At 35.0% G+C, this 21599-nt stretch overlaps 1 protein-coding gene across 1 annotated transcript in view; it reads right to left on the bottom strand.

The window, feature by feature from the left end:
• HCN1 (hyperpolarization activated cyclic nucleotide gated potassium channel 1) overlaps positions 1–21599 on the bottom strand; it is a 395566-nt gene that overhangs the window by 159421 nt on the left and 214546 nt on the right. The window contains exon 3 of the mRNA XM_021695347.1: positions 20394–20555. Coding sequence (XP_021551022.1) covers positions 20394–20555 — 162 coding nt within the window. The remainder of the gene's footprint in view (positions 1–20393; positions 20556–21599) is intronic.

Here is a 21599-nt window from a genome sequence, read left to right as displayed (position 1 = left end):
TTAAAAAATAATAATAATAAAAGATAATGTCAGGTGCATAGTTACCTATTGATGCATAACAAATCACCCTAAAGCTTAGCAGCTTAAAGTAATAAATATTTATTATCTCATACAATTGTGAGAACCAGGGAGTAGTTTAGCTGGGTGCCTATGGCTCAGAATCTCTCATGAGGTCAGTCTGGAAGTAAGCCAGGGATGCATCAATTGAGGAGAAGGAGGATCCACTTTCAGCTACTCCATTGTCTCTTGACAGGAGACTTTAGTGCCTTTCCACAAGGCAGCTCACACATGGCAGCTGGCTCCCCACCTCCCCTGGCCCAAGTGATCCCAGAAAGATGGGGAGTGGGGAGGAAGAGAGGGAGAACCCAAGATAGAAGGTGCACTGCTACCATATTTTATTGGTAACAGAACAATCCTGGTACAATGTGGGAGGGGATTACATAGGGTGTGACTACCAGGAGGCAAGATCATCAGTGGCTGGCTGGCTACTACACTAGATGAAAAGATAACATGTTAACACATCCAATTTGGATCACCTAAAAGATGTGCCAGGCTGGAGTTAAACTGGAAAGAAGAGTTAAAACAAGTGAGATGGAATGGGCTGAGTTGTGTTTCTCCCTCCCCCCACCCAAGTTCATATACTGAAGCCCCAACTCCCAATGTGATTATATTTGGAGATGGAGCCTTTAGGGGGCAATTGGATTTAGATGAGGTCACAAGGATGGGATCCTCATGATGGGATTAGTCATGAGACTTTGTAAGAAGAGACTGAAGAGCGTACTCTCCACCAAGTGATGACACAGTAGAAAATAACCTTCTGCAAGCCAGGGAGAGAACGCTCACCAGCAACCAAATTGGCTGACACCTTGATCTTGGACTCCCTAGGCTTCAGAACTGTGAGAAATAAATATCTGTTGTTTAAGCCACCCAATCTGTGGTAATTTTTTATGGCAGCCTGAGCTAAGACACTAGATAATAAAGTCCCAGATGTTGAAGAGCTTTTGAGGCTTGGATTTAGACATACCTGAGTTCAATCTCAGTTCTGCCATGTATAGTGGCGATATTCACAACTCAGAGCTCTAGTTCCCTCACTCTAAAATTGGGATTAGCGATTTAGAGTTGGTGAAGATTGAATGAGATGATGTGCACATGAGAGTTCCTTACATATAGTAAGCACTATTACTAAGTAAAGGACCAAATAGAAAGAGGAATAGTCCCTTTAATTTGGCATACAATAGTGGCTAATATGTTTCTTCCAGCCCTACGTACGGGAAGAATATGCATTGAAATCATGTCTCTCTTCATAGCAACCACTGTGAAAATAATTTTGCACAGCTATCAAATGTCTAATATGACAGCAATTGCATGAAAGAATTCTGTAATGTTCTAAATACTCCTCAGGTTCCATGAACATCTTTTGTCAGAAAGTCTGTAACTTTTCTGCAGAACTATAAGATAGTTTTCAACTGATAATCTGTGTGCATTCTCATCTCATATTTGTATTTTTAATAATGCACTATCTCCATTTAATAAATTATATTTTCAACTACCATCAAAATTTCACTGGAAGGTCACAAAGAAATATTTTTCTCATGAGTTTAAATGTGGCTTTTTCTTCAGAAAAGTGGCAGGTGATGGAGGGAGGAGAGAAAAACAAAAAAAGGAAGCCTGAATGTATTTTTTTTTCTTAAACTAAATTATAATAATCATAGATAATTCAAATTAATCCCTCTCTAGTACAATCCCATACACATATCAGAGTGGCTGTAGTGCATATTTGATAAAATGAAGTCTTAGATAAGAAAAACATATCACATATGCACCCCAATGTTCATAGCAGCAATGTCCGCAATAGCCAAACTGTGGAAAGAGCCGAGATGCCCTTCAACAGATGAATGGATAAAGAAGATGTGGTCCATATATACAATGGAATATTACTCAGCCATCAGAAAGGATGAATACCCAACTTTTACATCAACATGGGTGGGACTGGAGATTATGCTAAGTGAAATAAGTCAAGCAGAGAAAGTCAATTTTCATATGGTTTCACTTATTTGTGGAACGTAAGGAATAGCATGGAGGACATTAGGAGAAGGAAGGGAAAAATGAAAGGGGGGGGAATCAGAGGGAGAGATGAACCATGAGAGACTATAGACTCTGAGAAACAATCTGAGGGTTTTGGGGGGGGGATGGGTTAGCCCAGTGATGGGTATTAAGGAGGGCACGTACTGCATGGAGTACCGGGTGTTATACGAAAACAGTGAATCGTGGATCACTACATCAAAAACTAATGATGTATTATATGGTGACTAACATAACATAATAAAATAAAATTAAAAAAAAGAAAAACATATCATCAGGGAAATGTCACAGGCCAAATGATACCTTAGTCATCAAATTAAATACATAGAGTGATTTAACATTTTCTAATAAATGTTCTCTTCTAGCAAAAGAAAAAAAATGGATAATAAGTTAAAATATGAAATACTGTAAAGATGTTATCTTTCGCTCTTCTAGAGGGAAATGAGTCAAATTCAAATCCCCCCTTGTATTTAAACAGAGTTCTGTTTTGTTTCCATGAAGTTACTCTAAGTCCCCCACATCATTAAAATGTGGAACTCCCAGGACAGGATAAATAGTATCTGCAACAGTGCTTGCCACAGAGAAGACAATCCATAAGTATTTGTTGACTGAGTGACATAAGGAAAAAACGAATCTAACTAAATTATCTCCCTTTAGAGTCCCAGGAAGTCTGTTTAATATTTATAACTAAATTAATTTCTTGGCCGTTCCCACCTTTAAGACCAAATAAAGTTCGGGCCCCTCTTCCACCCACAATGTTAGCGAATATGTCACATGTGTTTTCAAGTCAGTCTGGCCTACTTACGTAGGCCACTGACTCCTTGCTCTCCGCAGGTGGCAGATGGCTGCAGACCCATTCCCGGACCAAACTCACTTGCTGCTGTGCATTGCTCTGCCCGGCTGCCTCGAGCTTCCATTACACACAGCCGACCTCTGTGCTACCATGGGCTCCCATGCTTGTTCTAGACTACTTGCTTGGCAACTAACTTAGACGTGGGCTCACATCCCTGCATCTCAGGGCCTGGTGCTGTCGTTTTTTCTGTGAAATGGGAATACGGGACTCTCTCCTCTGTGTTCTGCCCTAGTAGGGTTCTCATAGCCCAGGCAACGGGTCTCATTTAGCTCTCCATTTTACAAAGAATAAACCCCCAAATCTTCCCATTATCTACTTTGGATGGCCCCGGGTATCTTTCCAATATCATTTTTGCACTCCTCTCTCACTCTCCTTCAGCCGTACCAATCAGCTTTGCATGCGCTGTCCCTTCCTCCGGGACTACGGGCCTTCCAGATATTTGTGCAACTCATTCTTTCATTTCCTTGAGTTCCCTGCCTGAATGTCATCTGTCCAGAGATGCATCTAAGAACTATTCCATCTTAAATAGATCTGCTTGACACAGGTCACTGCGTTCTCTTCTCTTGCTTTTGATTTCTTGATACGCTTTGTGCTACTTGGCATTATCTTTCAAAGCTCTTTATTTTGTTTATTTTCTATTTTCTGGGGAAAAATAGACAACCATGAGGACAATATTTTGTTTTATTATCAGTATTTTCCCACTAGATTCACTGGGTATAAAAATAAACAGATAGGTAGATAGGTAGGTGACAGATTAATGCTAATCAAGCATTCTAATCTCATTCAAATAAGTGGATGCAAATTGATCCTGTCTATTGGGGAGGAAGTATTATACCTAATTGCATATACAGTACTTTCCCAAATCTTTTTCAGTCCAGCCTGAAGAGTTTTACAACTGCCTTAAAACAGCCTTTAACATACTTAAAACTGAAGACCATTTCTCTTGTGATAAATTTAAGATGCTGGATATATTTTTTTTCTTTTATCACTGACATAAGGGTGATGCCATATACCCAGAAATTAAGGTCTTCCTTATCTGGAATACTCAGAATCAAAAGCTTGAATCATGTGACTGTCTACTGTGGCTATGGCTACAGTGAAGTTCTAGATCTGGATTTATTAATCAACGGATCGCTCATCAGATACTTCTCAGCAATAGCCAACATGAGAAGTGAAGAAGACAAGGGAATATTCATTTTGAGAAAACCCTTCTCAACAGTTACTGCTTGAATTTTTGCTGTTTTTCAGTAACATCATAACTGCAAATGCATTATTTTTTTCCCCTTGTAATGACAAAAAATTCTCGTGGATCATATTGAATTAACTTGTCTGTCTTGTCTTTTTCTTTTATTTATGAATTTTATCTAGCCCATTTATTTCAGTCATAGCTGTCTGATAATTTATCATATCACGGAAACAAATTATTAAACCAGTTAGATTCATGTAAAAAAAATCCAAATTAATGGCACCAGTCTGATAAGTCCAGGATGAACCACTAATGTAGACAAATTCCCTCTCTCCCATGTTCCCTATGTGCCTTTAACAGGAATTGATTTTTCCCCTTTTGCAACTGGAAGAGAAAGGAAGAATTCTGTTAAGGTCTGAGTCTGAAGGAAGAGACTGATTTATATAGTGGTAAAGCATAGGGTCTGAGTCTGAAGGAAGAGACTGATTTATACGGTGGTAAAGCATATATTCCTGGTGTCACCCTATGAACTGTTTGATTAATTTGAGAACTTGCAAACTGATGGCCTGCTGGCTCGAAATCAGGCTTGCTGGTGTTTATTCCCCGCCCCCGCCTTTGGAACACATACTATTTTTTAAAAAAATAATAATTATGTAAAATGATATATAAGTATATATAATTAAATATTATAATGTTTCTACATCTACAAAATTATGGCATTTCCTCTTAAAATCTGAATATCTAGCTTTCCTTGATTACTCTGGGCATCATTGGGCATACATCTCCACATGACAATTACCAGCTGAAATTGAGAAGAGGCTGTGTCCAGTCATATCTAGTTCACCAGAAGCAAGAGGCTGTGCTTTGTCTTATATTTGGTTGGATTCATACATTGATATCACTAGATTGGCTCCTGTAGGCCTGTAAGTTTTCTATCCATTTTGAAATCAGTTTGGTCAGGTCAGACAATGTTTGAGTAATGCCCTTTAATGGAGTGGACTACATTTTCTTATTTATTTATTTTTCCCAAGCTAGTTAACTTGATAGCCTCAGGCTGTCATGTGTTTAGTAAAGAATTTTTTATGTACAGTAAAATTTATACATGAAATAGTATTTTTAGAGAACAAAATTTCCTCACTGCTCTTGTTGATTAATTAACGTTTATAAGTAGCTGGGATTTTCAAAAGTTGGCAAAAATATTTTTCTTTCTTGTCATGTTAAATGGAATATTATAAACTATATTAAATTACTACTTAATAATTGAGACTTTAGGGACTACCATTGTACATTCAACTGTAGTAAGCTACAAAGAGGCATAGACTAGAGTACTGGATTGGGCTGAACCCGCATTAATCCATAGTCAAGAATAATTTTTTAGAACAAATTTCAGATACTTTTCCCATTTCTCTTCCCATTGAATTTTTCTGCACCAAATTATTGGGAAATAAGTGAAAAAAATGAGCTATTTAAAGGCTTTGAGTAGTTGTGTTTTATTAATATTAGTGAGATGTGCTATAGGTGTTTGGCTGAGTGGTTGTTTATTTCATATAGATTTAACACCTTCCTCCAAGGTTTGCTCTGGATTCTCTAATGTAATTTCACAAATGAAAGATTCATAGAGAGAATGAGTTAACTTATGATCTGTTATCTCTTTTTTAAAAGATTTATTTATTTATTTTAGAGAGAGAGAGAGAGGGTGTGTGAGCAGGCAGAGGGACAGACAGAGAGGGAGAGAGAGACAATCTCAAGCAGACTCCCTGCTGAGCGTGGAGCCCTATGCAGGTCTTGATCTCACGACCCTGAGATCATGACCGGAGCCGAAATCAAGAGTTGGACGCTTAGTGGACAGAACCATCCAGGCGCCCTGATCTGTTATCTCTTTTATCTTTAAATAAAAAGATACACGTTTTTTAAAAGCTATATGTTCAACTTTCCATAATTTGGCTGTGATGAAAATAATCAGCAATGAAACAAACAGTAAGTTCATCACAATTATATTAGGGATGCCATTGTTTTTGGTGAAGTCAATTGTAAAATATACAACTTCTAACTTTCTTTCTGCAAGTTAAATAATAAGTCAATCTTTTTCTCTGTGATCCAAACAGAAACTGAGTAATCTAGAAGGATATTTTTGTTATAATTTAAAATATTTTATTACTACTAATAAAGAAAAATAGAATAAATATTTATAAGACAAGATGTTAATAGTCTGTGGAACGCCAGCCATATTACTTCTAAGTTTCTCAATCAAGGTGTATTCATTAGTGATCTGTCATAATGAGTGATATAAATTTCTAAACTAAATTCAGCTACACAATAAGAGATGTATTACAAAGAAAAACATTTAAAAGGAAAAGAGCCTCTGTTTCTTGTTTACATAATTGAAAAGATTAAGTGTAAAAATAATAAAATCTTTTTTATTCAATTGGGCATAATTCCTTTCTCTCTGTAACTCTCTTGGTAGATTTTTACAATATGTAGGTGTGCTTAATGCTTTCTTAATACCTAAGGACTCTGTTAAATAATCAAGTGAATTATTTGAAAAAAGTGGTTATTGAAAAATAAATTATTGATGGGTCACAATGTCCTTAATTTATCTTACATACAAATGAATTTATAAATGGATCTAAATTAGTTTTAAAAGCACCATTTCAAGAATAAAAGTAGGTAACCAGTGAGGACTTACATTTCAAAGAGATAATTAATATCTTCGGGTCAGAAAGAAAATTGCCTATAGAATTAACAGATCTTAGAATTTGATGCTCACAATTAAATTAATTTTTTTTCTTATAAAACATGGTTAGAATTTTCTGTTTCATTAACATGGGCAGAATCTCAATTATTGACATATATTGAAACAAGAGTCCCTGAAACCCTAAGTAGTTTTCACACCCTTGGTTGAGCCATGTTTGATTCTTGTACTTGTCGTTTTCCTTTTCTCTTCTTCTCATCCTATTATAAGACTTTATGTCTTGAAAAATTCATTTTATTAGACTCAGTTTATCTTTCTATATAATAAGATCTTCTTGAATATGAATCTATAACCCAACATATTAGCCATTTCTTTTTTGCTTTGCATTAGCTGCATCTTTGATGGCTTCAACCAGGTTATTATCAATATGTCAAAAAGACCTCAGATCACACTAATATGCTGAAAAACCATCATATCCTAAAGACATCCACTGAACATCTTCTATGTTGATATCAACCAATGTGCATTTTGGGATGTGGGAGCAGAAAACAATCAGTTATTAACCCACTCAATTCTATTTTCTGTTAGTCCAAATGTTTCATAATAAAATATTTTTAAGAACCTTGCCGAAAGCCTTGTATGAAGTGCATGTACAATCTAATGTTCATCTCAAAAAGGAAATAGTGGACTGGTATATGTACTTAGCAAGGCTTTCAACAAATGTTCAACAAGTCTTTTTTCTTTTTCCCCATGATATCTTCTATATAAAGACTTTATTATTTATTTATTTGAGAGAGAGAGAGAGCACATGATCAGGGGGAAGAGGCAGAGAGAGAGGGGGAGGGAGAAGCAGACTCCCCACTCAGCAGAGAGCCCCCTGTGGGGCTCGACCCCAGGACCCTGGGATAATGACCTGAGCCGAAGGCAGCCGCTTAACCAACTGAGCCACCAAATCACCCCCATGATATCTTCCATATAAAAGAAGAAAAAAAGATAAAGAAGCTGAACGGTTATGACTTGCTTTCATTAAACCAGTGGTTGCTCTGACAAGAACACTGCCTTTTCTTAATGCCCACAAATAATTTCTTTTATAACTTGGTGCAGAGGCTTGCTTGGAATTAACATCAAACATATCGGGTTGTAATTTGCAGCATCTTTCTTCATTTTCTCATTGTAAATTCAAACATTATTTACATATATCATGGACAACCAGTTCTTCCCCATTTTCATGGCTTATGAAAGACCCTATGCAATCAGTCTACCATATCTTCTCTAAGATATTACCATTTTAAGGTGCAATGCGCATGGGCCAGGGGATGGAACTCCTTTAGAGTACCAAAGTATTGACTCTGAGTTCAATTTCCCTGGAGTTTATCCAGTCTGTTCAGTTTAAAATATTCTGCCTTCACAGAAGACATTATTAAACAAGACTGAAAATACTCCACAAATAGTCTGTCATTTATTATCATGCCATGAATCCCAAGTGAAGGGTTTATCCACTCCCTGGTCTTTGTCCCAACTATTACTAAATGCCATTAATGTTTCTTTCATTCTAAATGTTATACACAGCTACTCTAATGGATTCAAACCATTTATCTACAGAAGTAGGAGGTAGGTAGGTAGTTTGCTTTTATTTAAAAACAAAGTTACATTTAAATTCTTTTGATTTCTTCAGCCAGGCTTATGCATTATAAACTTTTTCTTTCCATGCCTTTTAATATTTCTAGGTATATGGTATATCTGCTTCTACTTCAAGCTAGATCAACTCAACTTTTAAATGGGAGAATTATGCACAAATTTGTAGACAAGAAAAATCAATTCTAGCTTATACATAACTATCACTCTCAATAATATTTTATGTGTACTAAGCTCAGAAATATAATAAGAACTGTTCTGTATATTTGGCATGTACAAGCTCTTCCATTTACCTCAAAACTTTTTATAATTATCTCCACATTACAGATGAAGAAACTAAGGCACAAATAGGTTAAGTCACTTATCCAAGGTCACAGAGCTAGTAAGTGTGAAACAGATGAATCTAAGCAATCTGGTTTCAGACCTTGACCATGCTTAACACTTTACAATACTGTTTCTCATGTTTAGTTTAAGATTACTTGCACACTTCCTTTCAGATTCTTAACACTTGACCCTAACAAACAAATTCAACTTTGGCTTAAGTGGACTTTCATTATTTCTTCTATACTTTAGGAAATAATTTTGTGAATTAAGCTAGTCAAGATTTCATCAGTATTCGGGTTTAGGGAGAGTAAGTATTCAATCTCCATCACTGATAATACTTTCCCAGTGCTATGAAGTGCCATGAATCCTCCCACATTTAATTACTTTAGTACTTTTAATATGCCCTTCTATAACATCACTTTATTAACATTTTCTTTATACTTTTTATTTTAATCTTCTCCAACATGCTAGACTTCTAATAGCTGTGCACTTATTTGACATATTGTCTCCTCCAATTAGGTCAAGTTCTTTCAAAAAGCCATATTTCAACCATAAATTTTAGCCCACCAAATTTTATGATTTACTTTAGAATTTATGTCATTCTGCCCATATCTATGCCTTAGAATATTGAAAATCCAAGGCCATATGTTTTACTATGGTTATCCAACTCAAATCCTTCCTTAAAGTAGGTTTTGGTAAGCTCTATATTATGAAAACAATAAAAGAGAAGAGGATTTCTATTTTACAGAATCGCCTGGACATATGATTTCTTCAAAGTTTTCAACAAGTCTTCATTCTTGCATTAATGAGAAATAAGGGACAGTACGACTGCTGTCCTAGATCCACTTCTGTCACTAACATTGTATTTGACCTTGACCAGATATTTTGAATGTCTCTTTCATTATTCATAATATGTTCATGACATTGGTTGTTGTATGTAAAAGTACCTTTAAGAGGTAAAGAAGCATTGTAAAATTGACACTGTAACTAATCCATTCTTCATTCATGGCCAAATAAAGACAATTTGCTGAGCACAGCTGTGAATGGACATCACAAAAGAATGCATGAAGAACTAACTGATTATAATACCTGATTACGTATACTAAATATTAGATACATGGTAGAAGTTACAACTGTTACAGAAGTTATAATAGGTTATTATGAAAAGAATTTGGCAGAAATACACCCATAAACATATTGTTTACTTACTAGATGATAAATAAAAGATCTTAATAAGAATATAACTTAACATTGGGGAGCCTGGGTGGCACAGTCGGTTAAGTGTCTGCCTTTGGCTCAGGTCATGATCCCAGGGTCCTGAATGGAGCCCAGTGTGTCTCCCTGCTCAGCGGGGAGTCTGCTTCTCCTTCCCCCTCTGCTCGCCCGCCCCTCACTCTCTCTCTCCCTCTCTGTATCTCAAATAAATAAATAAAATCTTTTAAAAAAGAACATAGCTCAGCAAAAAACCCCAGAATTAAGATAGTAAACAATAGCTGGTAATGATAAAGGGTATATGCACCCCCCCCCACACACACACACTGGAAGAAACAGCAGTTTCAAAGACACCTAGTGACAACGTCAAATGGCCTGAATGCTGGAAACGTAGCCAGAAGAAGAAAAGGCAATCTGCCTTTTATTGTATTAGCTATTTGGCTCCTATCTCCTATTTCTATTTTTTTTTCATTCTTCTGTAAAATAATGTGTTTATCCTCCTTTTTGTTTTTCTTTCAACTTTTGTGGTCATTTAATTCCCACAGAATACTAAACCACTCTGATAATTAGTCTGTTCACACAATGCATTAGGTTACAAACTAAATGATAAAGAAATACATTAGAAGACATTAAACATGTTACTCTCATGAATTTTCATATGTAAATAGCATTCAGATCTATCATATATAAGATTTCCATGTTTGTTTCTTTATATAAAAGACTATATGTTTGAATCTCTTTTTTGTACTTCCCTAAGACCTAGTTTTCAAAAGTTCTAATCTTCTGATAAAATGATTAATTATAGATAAATAATAACACTGATGACTGAAAAAGAAAGTTACCCTCAAAAGAAAGTTACCCTCAGAAGAATGACCTCCATAAATGTTGTAGATTATTACCAACTTTAATTTAATTTGCCTAATATTTAGCACGTCAAACTTTTTTTTTTCTTTTTCCTTAAGAATTGATAACCAAGTTGAGAGCAGAATTACAAAAGTGCTAGACAGAATGTAGCAATCATTTAATGGAGCATTAGTGCTTTAATTTTAGTTTGGGGGAAGTGGGAAACTAGTAACAGGTACCACATGAAACGGTATTTTTCCCAATCATCTTAAAGTTTTATTTAACTAAGTAAATTATTAAAAATATGAATCAATGGCTGACCCTAGAACAAATGCAAGAATTTTTTTTTTTAGATTTTTTAATTTATTTATTTGAGAGAGAGAGAATGAGAGAGAGCAAGCACATGAGAGGGGGGAGGGTTAGAGGGAGAAGCAGACTGCCTGCCGAGCAGGGAGCCCGATGCGTGAATCGATCCAGGGACTCCAGGATCATGACCTGAGCCAAAGGCAGTCGCTCAACCAACTGAGCCACCCAGGCGCCCCAAATGCAAGAATTTTTTAAAAATTATCTCAAGGACAAAAAACAGAGTTTGTGGCAAACTGAGATGGTCTAACTGAATTATGTCCTCATTTTAATACTGTTGAAATTAAAGATTTTTGTACTGGAAGTCCTTTCCTAACTCGCAGGAATCAGGATCTTAGATTATCATATTGATCACAACGGTGAAGGCTAACAGTTGCTCTGTATATATACATCAGTTACTTTGGGGGATATTATAAGTAGACATTTTAATTCATATTTATTTCTATCCTAAGAATATATCTAGAGAAAAATTTTTGTTAAATTTATGATATGCCCTCGAACAATGCTAATGGAATATAGAGACTATATTATGGTTCGTTATTATATACCTTTTTATGACTTACAAAAACAAGATGGCAAATTCTTTTTTTTTTTAAGATTTTATTTATTTATTTGAGAGAGAGAATGAGAGAGCGAGCACATGAAAGGGGGGAGGGTCAGAGGGAGAAGCAGACTCCCTGCTGAGCAGGGAGCCCGATGTGGGACTCGATCCCGGGACTCCAGGATCATGACCTGAGCGAAAGGCAGTCGCTCAACCAACCGAGCCACCCAGGCGCCCAAGATGGCAAATTCTTAAAGTCTCCTAATTTTTCATTATTATCAAGCTTATACAATTAGAATAAGTGTTTACAGTCCACAGATGGAGGTATTCATATCTCTATGCATGGGGTATGAGATAGCAGGTTGTACAACAGAACCAGGGGTTAATTAACTCTTGTTTCTGTGGAGCCATGTTTCTGAGGCACCTGGCTACTAATTAGAGAAGGCCAGCCAATGATTCTAGTACATATTTTTAAGCTCTTATCTGATAACTTGCCAGCATTCGTTGGCATGTTGTAAGAATATATGTAAAATAACTGAAATAAAGATTCACAAGCCAAGTTCAATTTTTTTCATAGAATTACTCATTCCCAGAATATATTACATCTTTAAAAACAACAAAATACTTCTCAAAAACGAAGAGGTATATAATGGGACTGTGAAAACGTTCATGCTAAGATATAGAAAATGTTCTTGCTATTCTTTTTTTACACCCGTCACTTATCACGTGGCTTTCTTCATGTCACCTCTGATTCTGCAACATATTCTGGGGTAGCATATTTAGGTCAGTGGTAGTGGGAGGAGGGAAAAAAAAAAAGATGAAATGGGATGCAAAAAAAGAAAACTGTAGAAAGCCCTCCACTCTGGGAAGTGACTATATATCTTGTCCAGAACATTATCTGAATATAGGTGATATAACCTAGAAAGTTCAGGTCTATGCAAGTCTCTATATTCTGTAAAAGAGAGATAAAACCTTGGTCTCTTTGGAAAGAGGGGACATTCATATGAATTGCCTCATGTCCGTATATCTGTACATGAACTAATACAGGAGAAATAATTAATCTGCTATTCCACTGATTCCAAGGTTGAAAACAATGTTACCATTTTATTCCAACCTCCATCAATTTAAAACAATAATTTCTCAGGTGAAATCTAAATAAGTGAGAAATTCAGAATAAGTGGGAAGATATAATTTCATTACCAGATTCTTTTGGATTTATGGCAGTAGTAAAAGGAGAAAACTTAAGCAACATGTACATACAAAATACAATGAGTTTTTCAAATATTTCTATATTCCAAGTTCTTCTAGTGACTCAACCAATATATAGTTGCTCTCTGTTAACATGAATTAAAAACTGATAATGGCTGAAATTCTTTGGGATCCATGAAGTAGAATGCCATGGTAAGTTCGGCATGGACTCAAAAGGAAATACGGATTTCATAACCAGCTCCCACACCATCTGCCTCTGACTTCATGTAAACCAGGTAATAATTCTCTGAGTCAGATTTTTCATCTGTAAAATGGGAATGAATGTGTTTTCATTTCATTCAGAATAGATGAAATAATGGGATACATGTACTTTTGTACTGTACTCATGAAAGTTTTCATAATACTCATATTTGAGAAAATACTGGACTGCAAGATATTTTGTATCTTTCCCCAATTTTAATAGGTATCTCTTGTTAGATAAGGTAACTTAATGAATGGTGCTTCTTCTAACCATTCGTTGCTGAAAATTTAAGAGATAGGCTATATAAGAAAAAAAAAAACAACTATGTTTGCAACTTAGGGACTGGTCTTACTGACAGAGCAACTTAACATAGCTATAGACAATATATAAGTAATATCCTATTTCCTCTCTATTATGGAACTATAATTCATTTTAAAGATTTTCTGAAATGCACATGTCATTTGAAAACAAGATACCACATTAGGATTTATTTCCATATGTTCATTCCCATAAAAGAATACATGTCTGAGAAGGAACAACACAGTATGTGAACTGTTTCACTTTTGCGATTAGGTCGTGTTTCTATCCAATAGACAGCAGTCACCAGGCTGGCCTTCCTAACAGGCAGAAACAGGATGGCAAAGGAGAATCACAACACTCAGCAGGCTACTGACCTACTTTGTTATTATAACTTATAGGAGCTATGAATGCATTTTTTTTTCCTGTAAAGCTACATGGTGACTTGTCAGCAAATTAGTTACTTTTGTTAGAACTTTTAAAAAATTCTGTTAGCAATATATTCTATTTTTAAAAAGTCAGTAATATAATCATACAATTTCTAATTTATAGAATTTCAAATCTAAAATACATCTTGGTTATATTGTTTCAATCAATCATTACTTAACTAGTTAATTGGGCTTTGTAAAACAAAAAGTGAACCTATTTTGATTTTGTCTTCATACATTTGCTGGAATATCAATAGACAATAATTTAATCATCCTAGGTTTCAATGTTCTGCTTGTATATGGGGAGATGCATATAAACAATATAAATCATTTTTTCCCCCAAACAATTTGCTTGAAATAGGAGATATTAATAAACAACTCTTTCTACCCAAGCCCCCCCCAGCACATATTTATTTTGATCATTATAGTTTTGAGCTAGACGTGACTGACATGTCTCAATCTGCACTCTTTATTGAAGATTCCTGATCCAAAACCAACTGATAGTAGTTGAAATAAATGACTCCCTATTTTGTCTCTCCCTGCCTTTAGTTTATACTACTCATAGACTTTATCTCCATTCACACAAACCTGCTACTAGCACACCATTCTGTGAGTTAGAAAAAAATAGTGTTCTCTGGGGGGGCTAAATCAGGATGACAGAGTTTTGTAAGAATGGCTATATTTTTTTTACTTTTTTTTTTTAAGATTTTATTTATTTATTTGACAGAGAGAGAGATAGCGAGAGCAGGAACACAAGCAGGGGGAGTGAGAGAGGAAGAAGCAGGCTTCCTGCCGAGCAGGGAGCCTGATATGGGGCTCGATCCCAGGACCCTGGGACCATGACCCGAGCCGGAGGCAGACGCTTAACGACTGAGCCACCCAGGCGCCCCAAGAATGGCTATATTTTCAAATGTATGTAGCATGGCAAGAAAGAGGGCAGGATCTAGCTAGGACTCTTCCCCTTGTTTAAGAGTCTGGGCAGTGCATACATTTCAGAGGTCTTAATTCAAATTCATATTAAGGGCTTTTGCACATAATTTTCTATTCCCTTAGATTAGAAAATCAAAATTTTAAATCTCTGTATAGTTTTTGGCACCTGGAATGAAGTGGTATGAATGAAAGCTTGTTTGAATGTGAGCACTATCAGGGCAGAAACTGTCTCATTCTCCAGTGTACGTTCAGTGCCTAAGATAATGCCTAGCACAAAGCAAACACTCAACAAATTACCTAAATGAAAGAATAAGTAATATACACCATTTCATAGTTGAACTATAGGAAAGTTGAGTGATTTGCCTAAAATCATGGACGTTTTAATGGTAGAGGCAATTCTGAAATGTGTGTCTCTAAATTCAATTCTGCCAGATTTTCCCATCCCTATTCTATTGTCTAAATGAGTCAGGATAAGCTGTGTTATGTTGTGGGCTACAAATTAAAAGGGTGCCTCTGGATAGGGAAAAAAAGAACTGGAGGGTTGCAAACCAGTTTTTCAATGCTTAGACCTGTAAGTGAAATACAAAACTGCCACTCAGAGCCCATTGACCATGACCATCAGAGGACCCCATCCAACAGGAAGGGAGCTGGAGAATGTGGAGCGTGTGACTATTTGGTTATTAGTAACGCACTAATAATTTGAGATACACTGTCTGAAATGAAAATGAACTTTTGTAGTGATCTAGATTTTCCAATCAGATCTCTTGTTTTCTCCCCATAAGAATATTAATTAGACCCTTCTAGACATTTATATATCTTATTTTCTGATATTCTTAGTATGGTTCATATAAACATCATGAATTTCGAGTATTTTTATATTGCCCATGAGTTGGTCAAGTGATTACTTATCTTTGAAGAAATAATTTGAGGTACAAATTGTTAAAGCAAAAACTATCCAAGGAGGAGATTTAAAATGCATAACAGAGTAACCCTTTTACACATAATTTTCAAATACTTTTGATAATTACCTTTTTAGTATAAACCACTCATATTTATTTAGCAACATATGCAAGGCTGGCATAGGATCTGTGGGGTATGCAAATACTGATAAAACATTTTGTCTGCCCTCTAGAAGGCATCTCTCAAAATGAAGTAATGCATACGGTTTTTCAAATCACAACAAAACAAAACATTATAATACACGGCACTTGAGTTGGCTCAAATTATTTTGATTATGATATTACTGAAACAAATACAACTACAAAACTAGATATAAATTTCTTATCCTTTTAATTCCTGTAAAGTTAAAACAATTTCATAAATCAAACACTAACAAAACAATAAATCAATAAGCATATCTTAATATAAATGTATTGTGATGGATAATGTTGTTTTGGTAAAACCAACAGTTGCACACAATGTAAATTTAGTGCCTTCATGGCACTAATTTTTATAGATTATGTAGTTTAACACACTACTATACAATTGTGTGCTATGTAATGAGTAACTTGGTTTTGCAACCCATCTCTCCATTTTGACTTTGGTGAAAATTCTGTACAGCATTTAATATGATGTCACTTAGCCCTCATTTGATATAAAGGGATCATTAATTATTAAGCCAATAAGTGAGAATTATTTTATATGGCACAATGCACTTCAACTATAAAAGCAAATCCAGACTCCATATTTAGGGCATTCAGATGATTGTAGATTCATAATATGTTTACCTTGAAACCTTTCAAACTATCACCAACATATATTTATACATTTACAAGACTGCTGGGAGAAAATCTGTGCCTCCCTGAGAGTAAAGCTGCAGACTTCCATTAGAGAAACACTACTCTAGGGGTGCCTGGGTGGCTCAGTGCCCTGCATCGGGCTCTCTGCTCAGCAGGAGCCTGCTTCTCCCTCTCCCTCTCCCTTGCCATTCCCCCTGCTTATACTCTCTCTCTCTCTCTGTCAAATAAATAAATAAAATCTTAAAAAAAAGAAATAGAGAAACACTACTATAGGAATGTACTATTTAGTTGCAAATCCTTCTTTCTTCTCTCAAATCATTCCCTAAATTATGTCAGAATTAATATGTAAGTTCAAATGCATCATAATTTTTATTTCTTAGATTTTTAAAATGAGTATTTCATGATGTTATAACTTAAATCAAAACCATCACCTCTAATCACTTTCATAATGAACTATTATAATTCTGTGTGATATACCTAGAAACATAGTCACAAAATATGAGAATGACAAGATTTCCAAATTTTATTAGACATTATCTGACCAACCCAAGATTTTCATTCAGACAGAATTCTATAATTCAAATATTTCTTGAATGAAATATTCAATACAAAAGGTTATATTATAAATATAGAGCAAGATTAATCCCTGTTTAAGTTGGATTCTGCAAGTCAATATCTACTTCTACGGAATGAATTGCGGATTAGAAAGAGTTAAGATAAGAATAAGTATATTGAACAAATTACCAGTTATAGATATAGTCGTAGCATTACTCTGGATTTCTCATTATAGGACATATATGGATAACTAGCTAGTGATATATAGATAAGGATATAGATATAAATGCAAATGTGTTTCAGAAAGATTTAAAATACATATAAAAAGATAAATATACACATAGAAATGAAAATATGGTTAAGGAGGATTTAAAATAACACTTAAGGATATAAATCATTTAAGAATGCAAAATATGAGACAGAAGAAAGGTATAAGGAATTCACCTAATACCCTAATCTTTACCATAAATTATTTAGTATCAGTGTCAAACGTCATAGAATTGTCAAGCACATACCTAGGAATGACTGATACCATGTGCTGCATCTACCCTGATCTGGCTTCTCACTTTTTGCCTTCCCAATTTGAATTTGTTTTTCTACATCTACATCTCATATCCGTCTTGCTGCTTTTTAGTGTCAGAGCTCAACTGCTGATTTTTTAGTGACTTTCTATTGTAACCGGTGTGCTTTGACGACAGGTTTCGTTTCTTGTCATTACTGTTCTTAACTAATTTTTACAATCTACACAACACAAGATATTCTAATGTGGTTTAGAACAGAAATTACGGTGTCGGATAGCCAGGCATACTAATCTTGGTTCTATTAATCTACTAAACTCTGTGCTATTGAACAATTAGACTAACCTCTAAAAATTTCAGATTTCTGATCTGTAAAATGGGGGATAACAGTGCTCACCTCATTCTGTTGCTATGAGGACCAAATAAGAGCATATTTCAAAGCACAAGGGCTTGTATACGGTAAGCAAGATATATACATGAAGGGTGCTTTTTTCTTATATTGGATTTTTACTTCTTTATAACTCCTTTATTGTGTAAATACACTTTGCTTTGTTTTGCTGTGATGGAAGCTTTTCTAGAATTCGATAGATCTAGGATAGAAAGAAAGGATATCTTCAAGGTCAAATGACACCATGGAGATTCTCTACTGATACAAAAATTGTCTTTTTTATGGTTATCTCCTTTATATCACTAATACGATATATTTCTGGTCTTTATAGTTGAACATAGACTTAACTGTTTCCTACCCTTGACATTAAAGTTAAACATGAAAGTAATGTTAAATAAATGTGAAAGGAAGTAAGAGCCAGTTTCATAAGTAAACCTGCCCCTCAAAAAAGATGCAAGAAAAAAACCACACTTAAAAAATGATCAAGATATTAAAATTTTTCTTCAGTTAATGTGCTTAGCACTGGATATATTAAGGAGTATATTCCCGTATATTATAATTACACAACTACATGCACTTCATGGATACCCCAAAATAGTCCCTTTACTTTTTTAATAGACAATTCCTATTTTTCTGAAAGATACCTAAGGGTAATTTAAAACAAAAATTATTTGCGAACTTAAATAGTGCTTGGTGCTGGTGATGAATCATCTTTTGGCAGTAGTGTTAGTGTTTTTATACTACACACTCAGTTCATAGCTAGAATACAGAGCTGTGGCTTTTTCTTCCTCCCACCCCCGCCAAAATATCTTTATCATGTCTTCACAAATTTTCTTTCAGTGATAAGTAAAAAAGACAGATCTATAATTAAGAAGACTTCATAGATTCAAAAAGTGACCTGCACCTTGCTTTGATTTTTAGGTACAGAAACACAAATACAGTATTTCTCAAACGAACTTTCAATAGAGTGGCTAGATTACAACAAACTCCTGTATCAGGCACTGTTCTAGGCACTACCGTAGAGTTAGAACAAAACAGACAAATTCTTTGACTTAATGGAACTGACATTCTGTGTAGAGGACACAGAGAAATATAAGTAACAGATGTGTGTGTGTACGTTATTAAATTCTTCTCAGATAAAATATAAACCACTTGGGTGCTGTATTAGAGTGATCACACACTGGCTTCAGTGAGACAGTGACATTTAAGCAGATATGAATGACATGAAGGAGAGATCCAGGTGAATATCAAGTCTCAGAGGAAGGAGTTAAAGGAATAAGAAGGCAGGGAGAGGGAGAGTGGGAAGGAAGGAGGAAAACAGGTAGGCAAGAAGAAAGAAAAGAAAGAAGACCAGACTTCTTAACATGTAATGTAAACTCTTTTCTTAAAATATAAAGCCTGAGCTCTAGTTATTAGAAGAAAAAAATATATGTTCTTAAGATCTTCATATCATTTCTACAATAATAAGCCCAGAAATTAATATGGAACATTTTGGGAAGAAAGAGGGCATTTGATTTATGCCAAAATTAAAATTTTGTGAGAGTCTCATAAAATTTATCTTCCATTGTTTACTAGTGTTTCAATTTCTTTGTAAGTATTGTACAATATAGATCAAAACACATGTTCTTTTTTAAAACTTAGGTTCTGAAAATTAAATGTGGCTATGAATATAGTTAATTATATATTTCAAATTTATATTTCACAAGTTTTAAATATTTAAATATCTTTCAGGGTAAGGTGTACACCTGAAACTAATGTAACATTACGTGTCAACTGTACTCAAATTAAAAAAATTAAAAATTAAAAGTAAATAAAATCTTTACCTCTTCCATGAAGCTTTCCTTGTCTTCCCTAGCAAAAAGTACTATCTGAAATACCATGCACATCAAATCTTATTGCATTTATACTGATGTACATGTCTCTGCATGTTTAAACACCACCTAGAATTACATGTCTTAAGCATAGTAAATGCCAAATCAAGTTGAAAGAAAGGAGTTACTCTAAGCAGTAAGCAGTTGTGGAAGAACATTGTACCATGAACGTTGTACCATGATTGTATATGATTATACGCACGTGTGAGTGTACATGTAGCTTTGAAATAAAATATGTCTTCAATATACACAGAGCAAGACACCTCAAAATAGATCCTTAACATATATGTCCCCAGAAACATTTCATGTAAATGAAATGTAGTTGTAGAAAAAATAATACAACATTTGATTTTACATCCATGAAAGCAAAATTAAGTTTTCTCTAGACATTTACGGAGAAGAAATTAGATCATTCGAACATAAGCACTTAGAACTTTTTGGCAAAACACTGGTTACGCAGAGGTTAAAAGAATACGAATTACTTACAACCATTTCGTTCAGAGACACCCAGCAGTCTGGTGGGAAATCCTGCAGGAGTGGGACTAAGAACTGAAGACAGCCATCCCAATGGCAGAGCAGCAGCATCATGCCGATGAGGTTAAAAATTCTCACCACTGCACTGGCAAGGTCATATGTCATGTGGAAAATCTGTCGGCCAAAATATAAAATCAATTCTTATTAATGCTTATCATCAATTTCCTTTAAAGTCAAGAATACTCCCAATGTCAGTAGACATTGACATTATGCAGTGTAAGTACTGATTTAATAAAAATATGGGAAGAACTTGGGGCGCCTGGGTGGCTCAGTCTTTAAGCGTCTGCCTTCAGCTCAGGTCATGATCCCAGCGTCCTGGGATCGAGCCCCACATCGGGCTCCCTGCTCGGCGGGAAGCCTGCTTCTCCCTCTCCCACTGCCCCTGCTTGTGTTCCTGCTCTATGTCTCTCTCTGTCAAATAGATAAATAAAAAAATCTTCAAAAAAGATACGGGAAGAACTTTTACAAGTAGAAACAGAGATGACATTTCTCGATCTTTACATAGGCTGGCACTCTGCCCTTTGAGTACTACCACCAACTGTGGGTTCTCCACAAACAACAGAGATAACATAACTACATTAAATGCATGGGGTCCTGTTTTAAAGATCATTGGTTTTGCCGATAGTTTTCATTTACTGTCCTGCACATTTTGGCAATGTTGCTCTAAAACAAGTTAACAGATTTGACCCTCTTCTCTGCTTCTCATCCCTTCTTAAATTAATAGATTTGTTAAAAAAAAAAAGGTAAATAAAAAAATAGATTTGTTGAAGGACCAAAAAACAAACAAAACCCACAGAGACTGAAAATCATTAGCAAAAACAGATTAATTTCAAAATATAAAATAATATTGAGGTTTAAGTGCAGTGAATTTTATAGCTATATGAGTGTAGGTACTTCTTTTATTGTGTATATTGAACATGAAATGTGGCCTTTGAGATAAAAAGTTCTCTGAATTTGGTTAAAAAACAATTGTGCCACACTTTTTAAAAATTAAAATTGTTATTTCCCTTTCCCGTGAAACTTTCTCATTTATATTTTCATGAAATCCAATATGACAGGGAAGATATTTCAGAAAGCACAGAAATTATGACAAATCAATGATATATATCAGAATTTTGGAAGTATAAACTTACATATAGCTTGATATCTATGACTTTT

Source organism: Neomonachus schauinslandi, chromosome 7 (genome assembly GCF_002201575.2).
Source record: "Neomonachus schauinslandi chromosome 7, ASM220157v2, whole genome shotgun sequence".
In the NCBI taxonomy this organism is placed as follows: Eukaryota; Metazoa; Chordata; class Mammalia; order Carnivora; family Phocidae; genus Neomonachus; species Neomonachus schauinslandi.
Note: the sequence above shows the minus strand (reverse complement) of the source record. Positions and strands in the feature narration are given on the sequence as shown.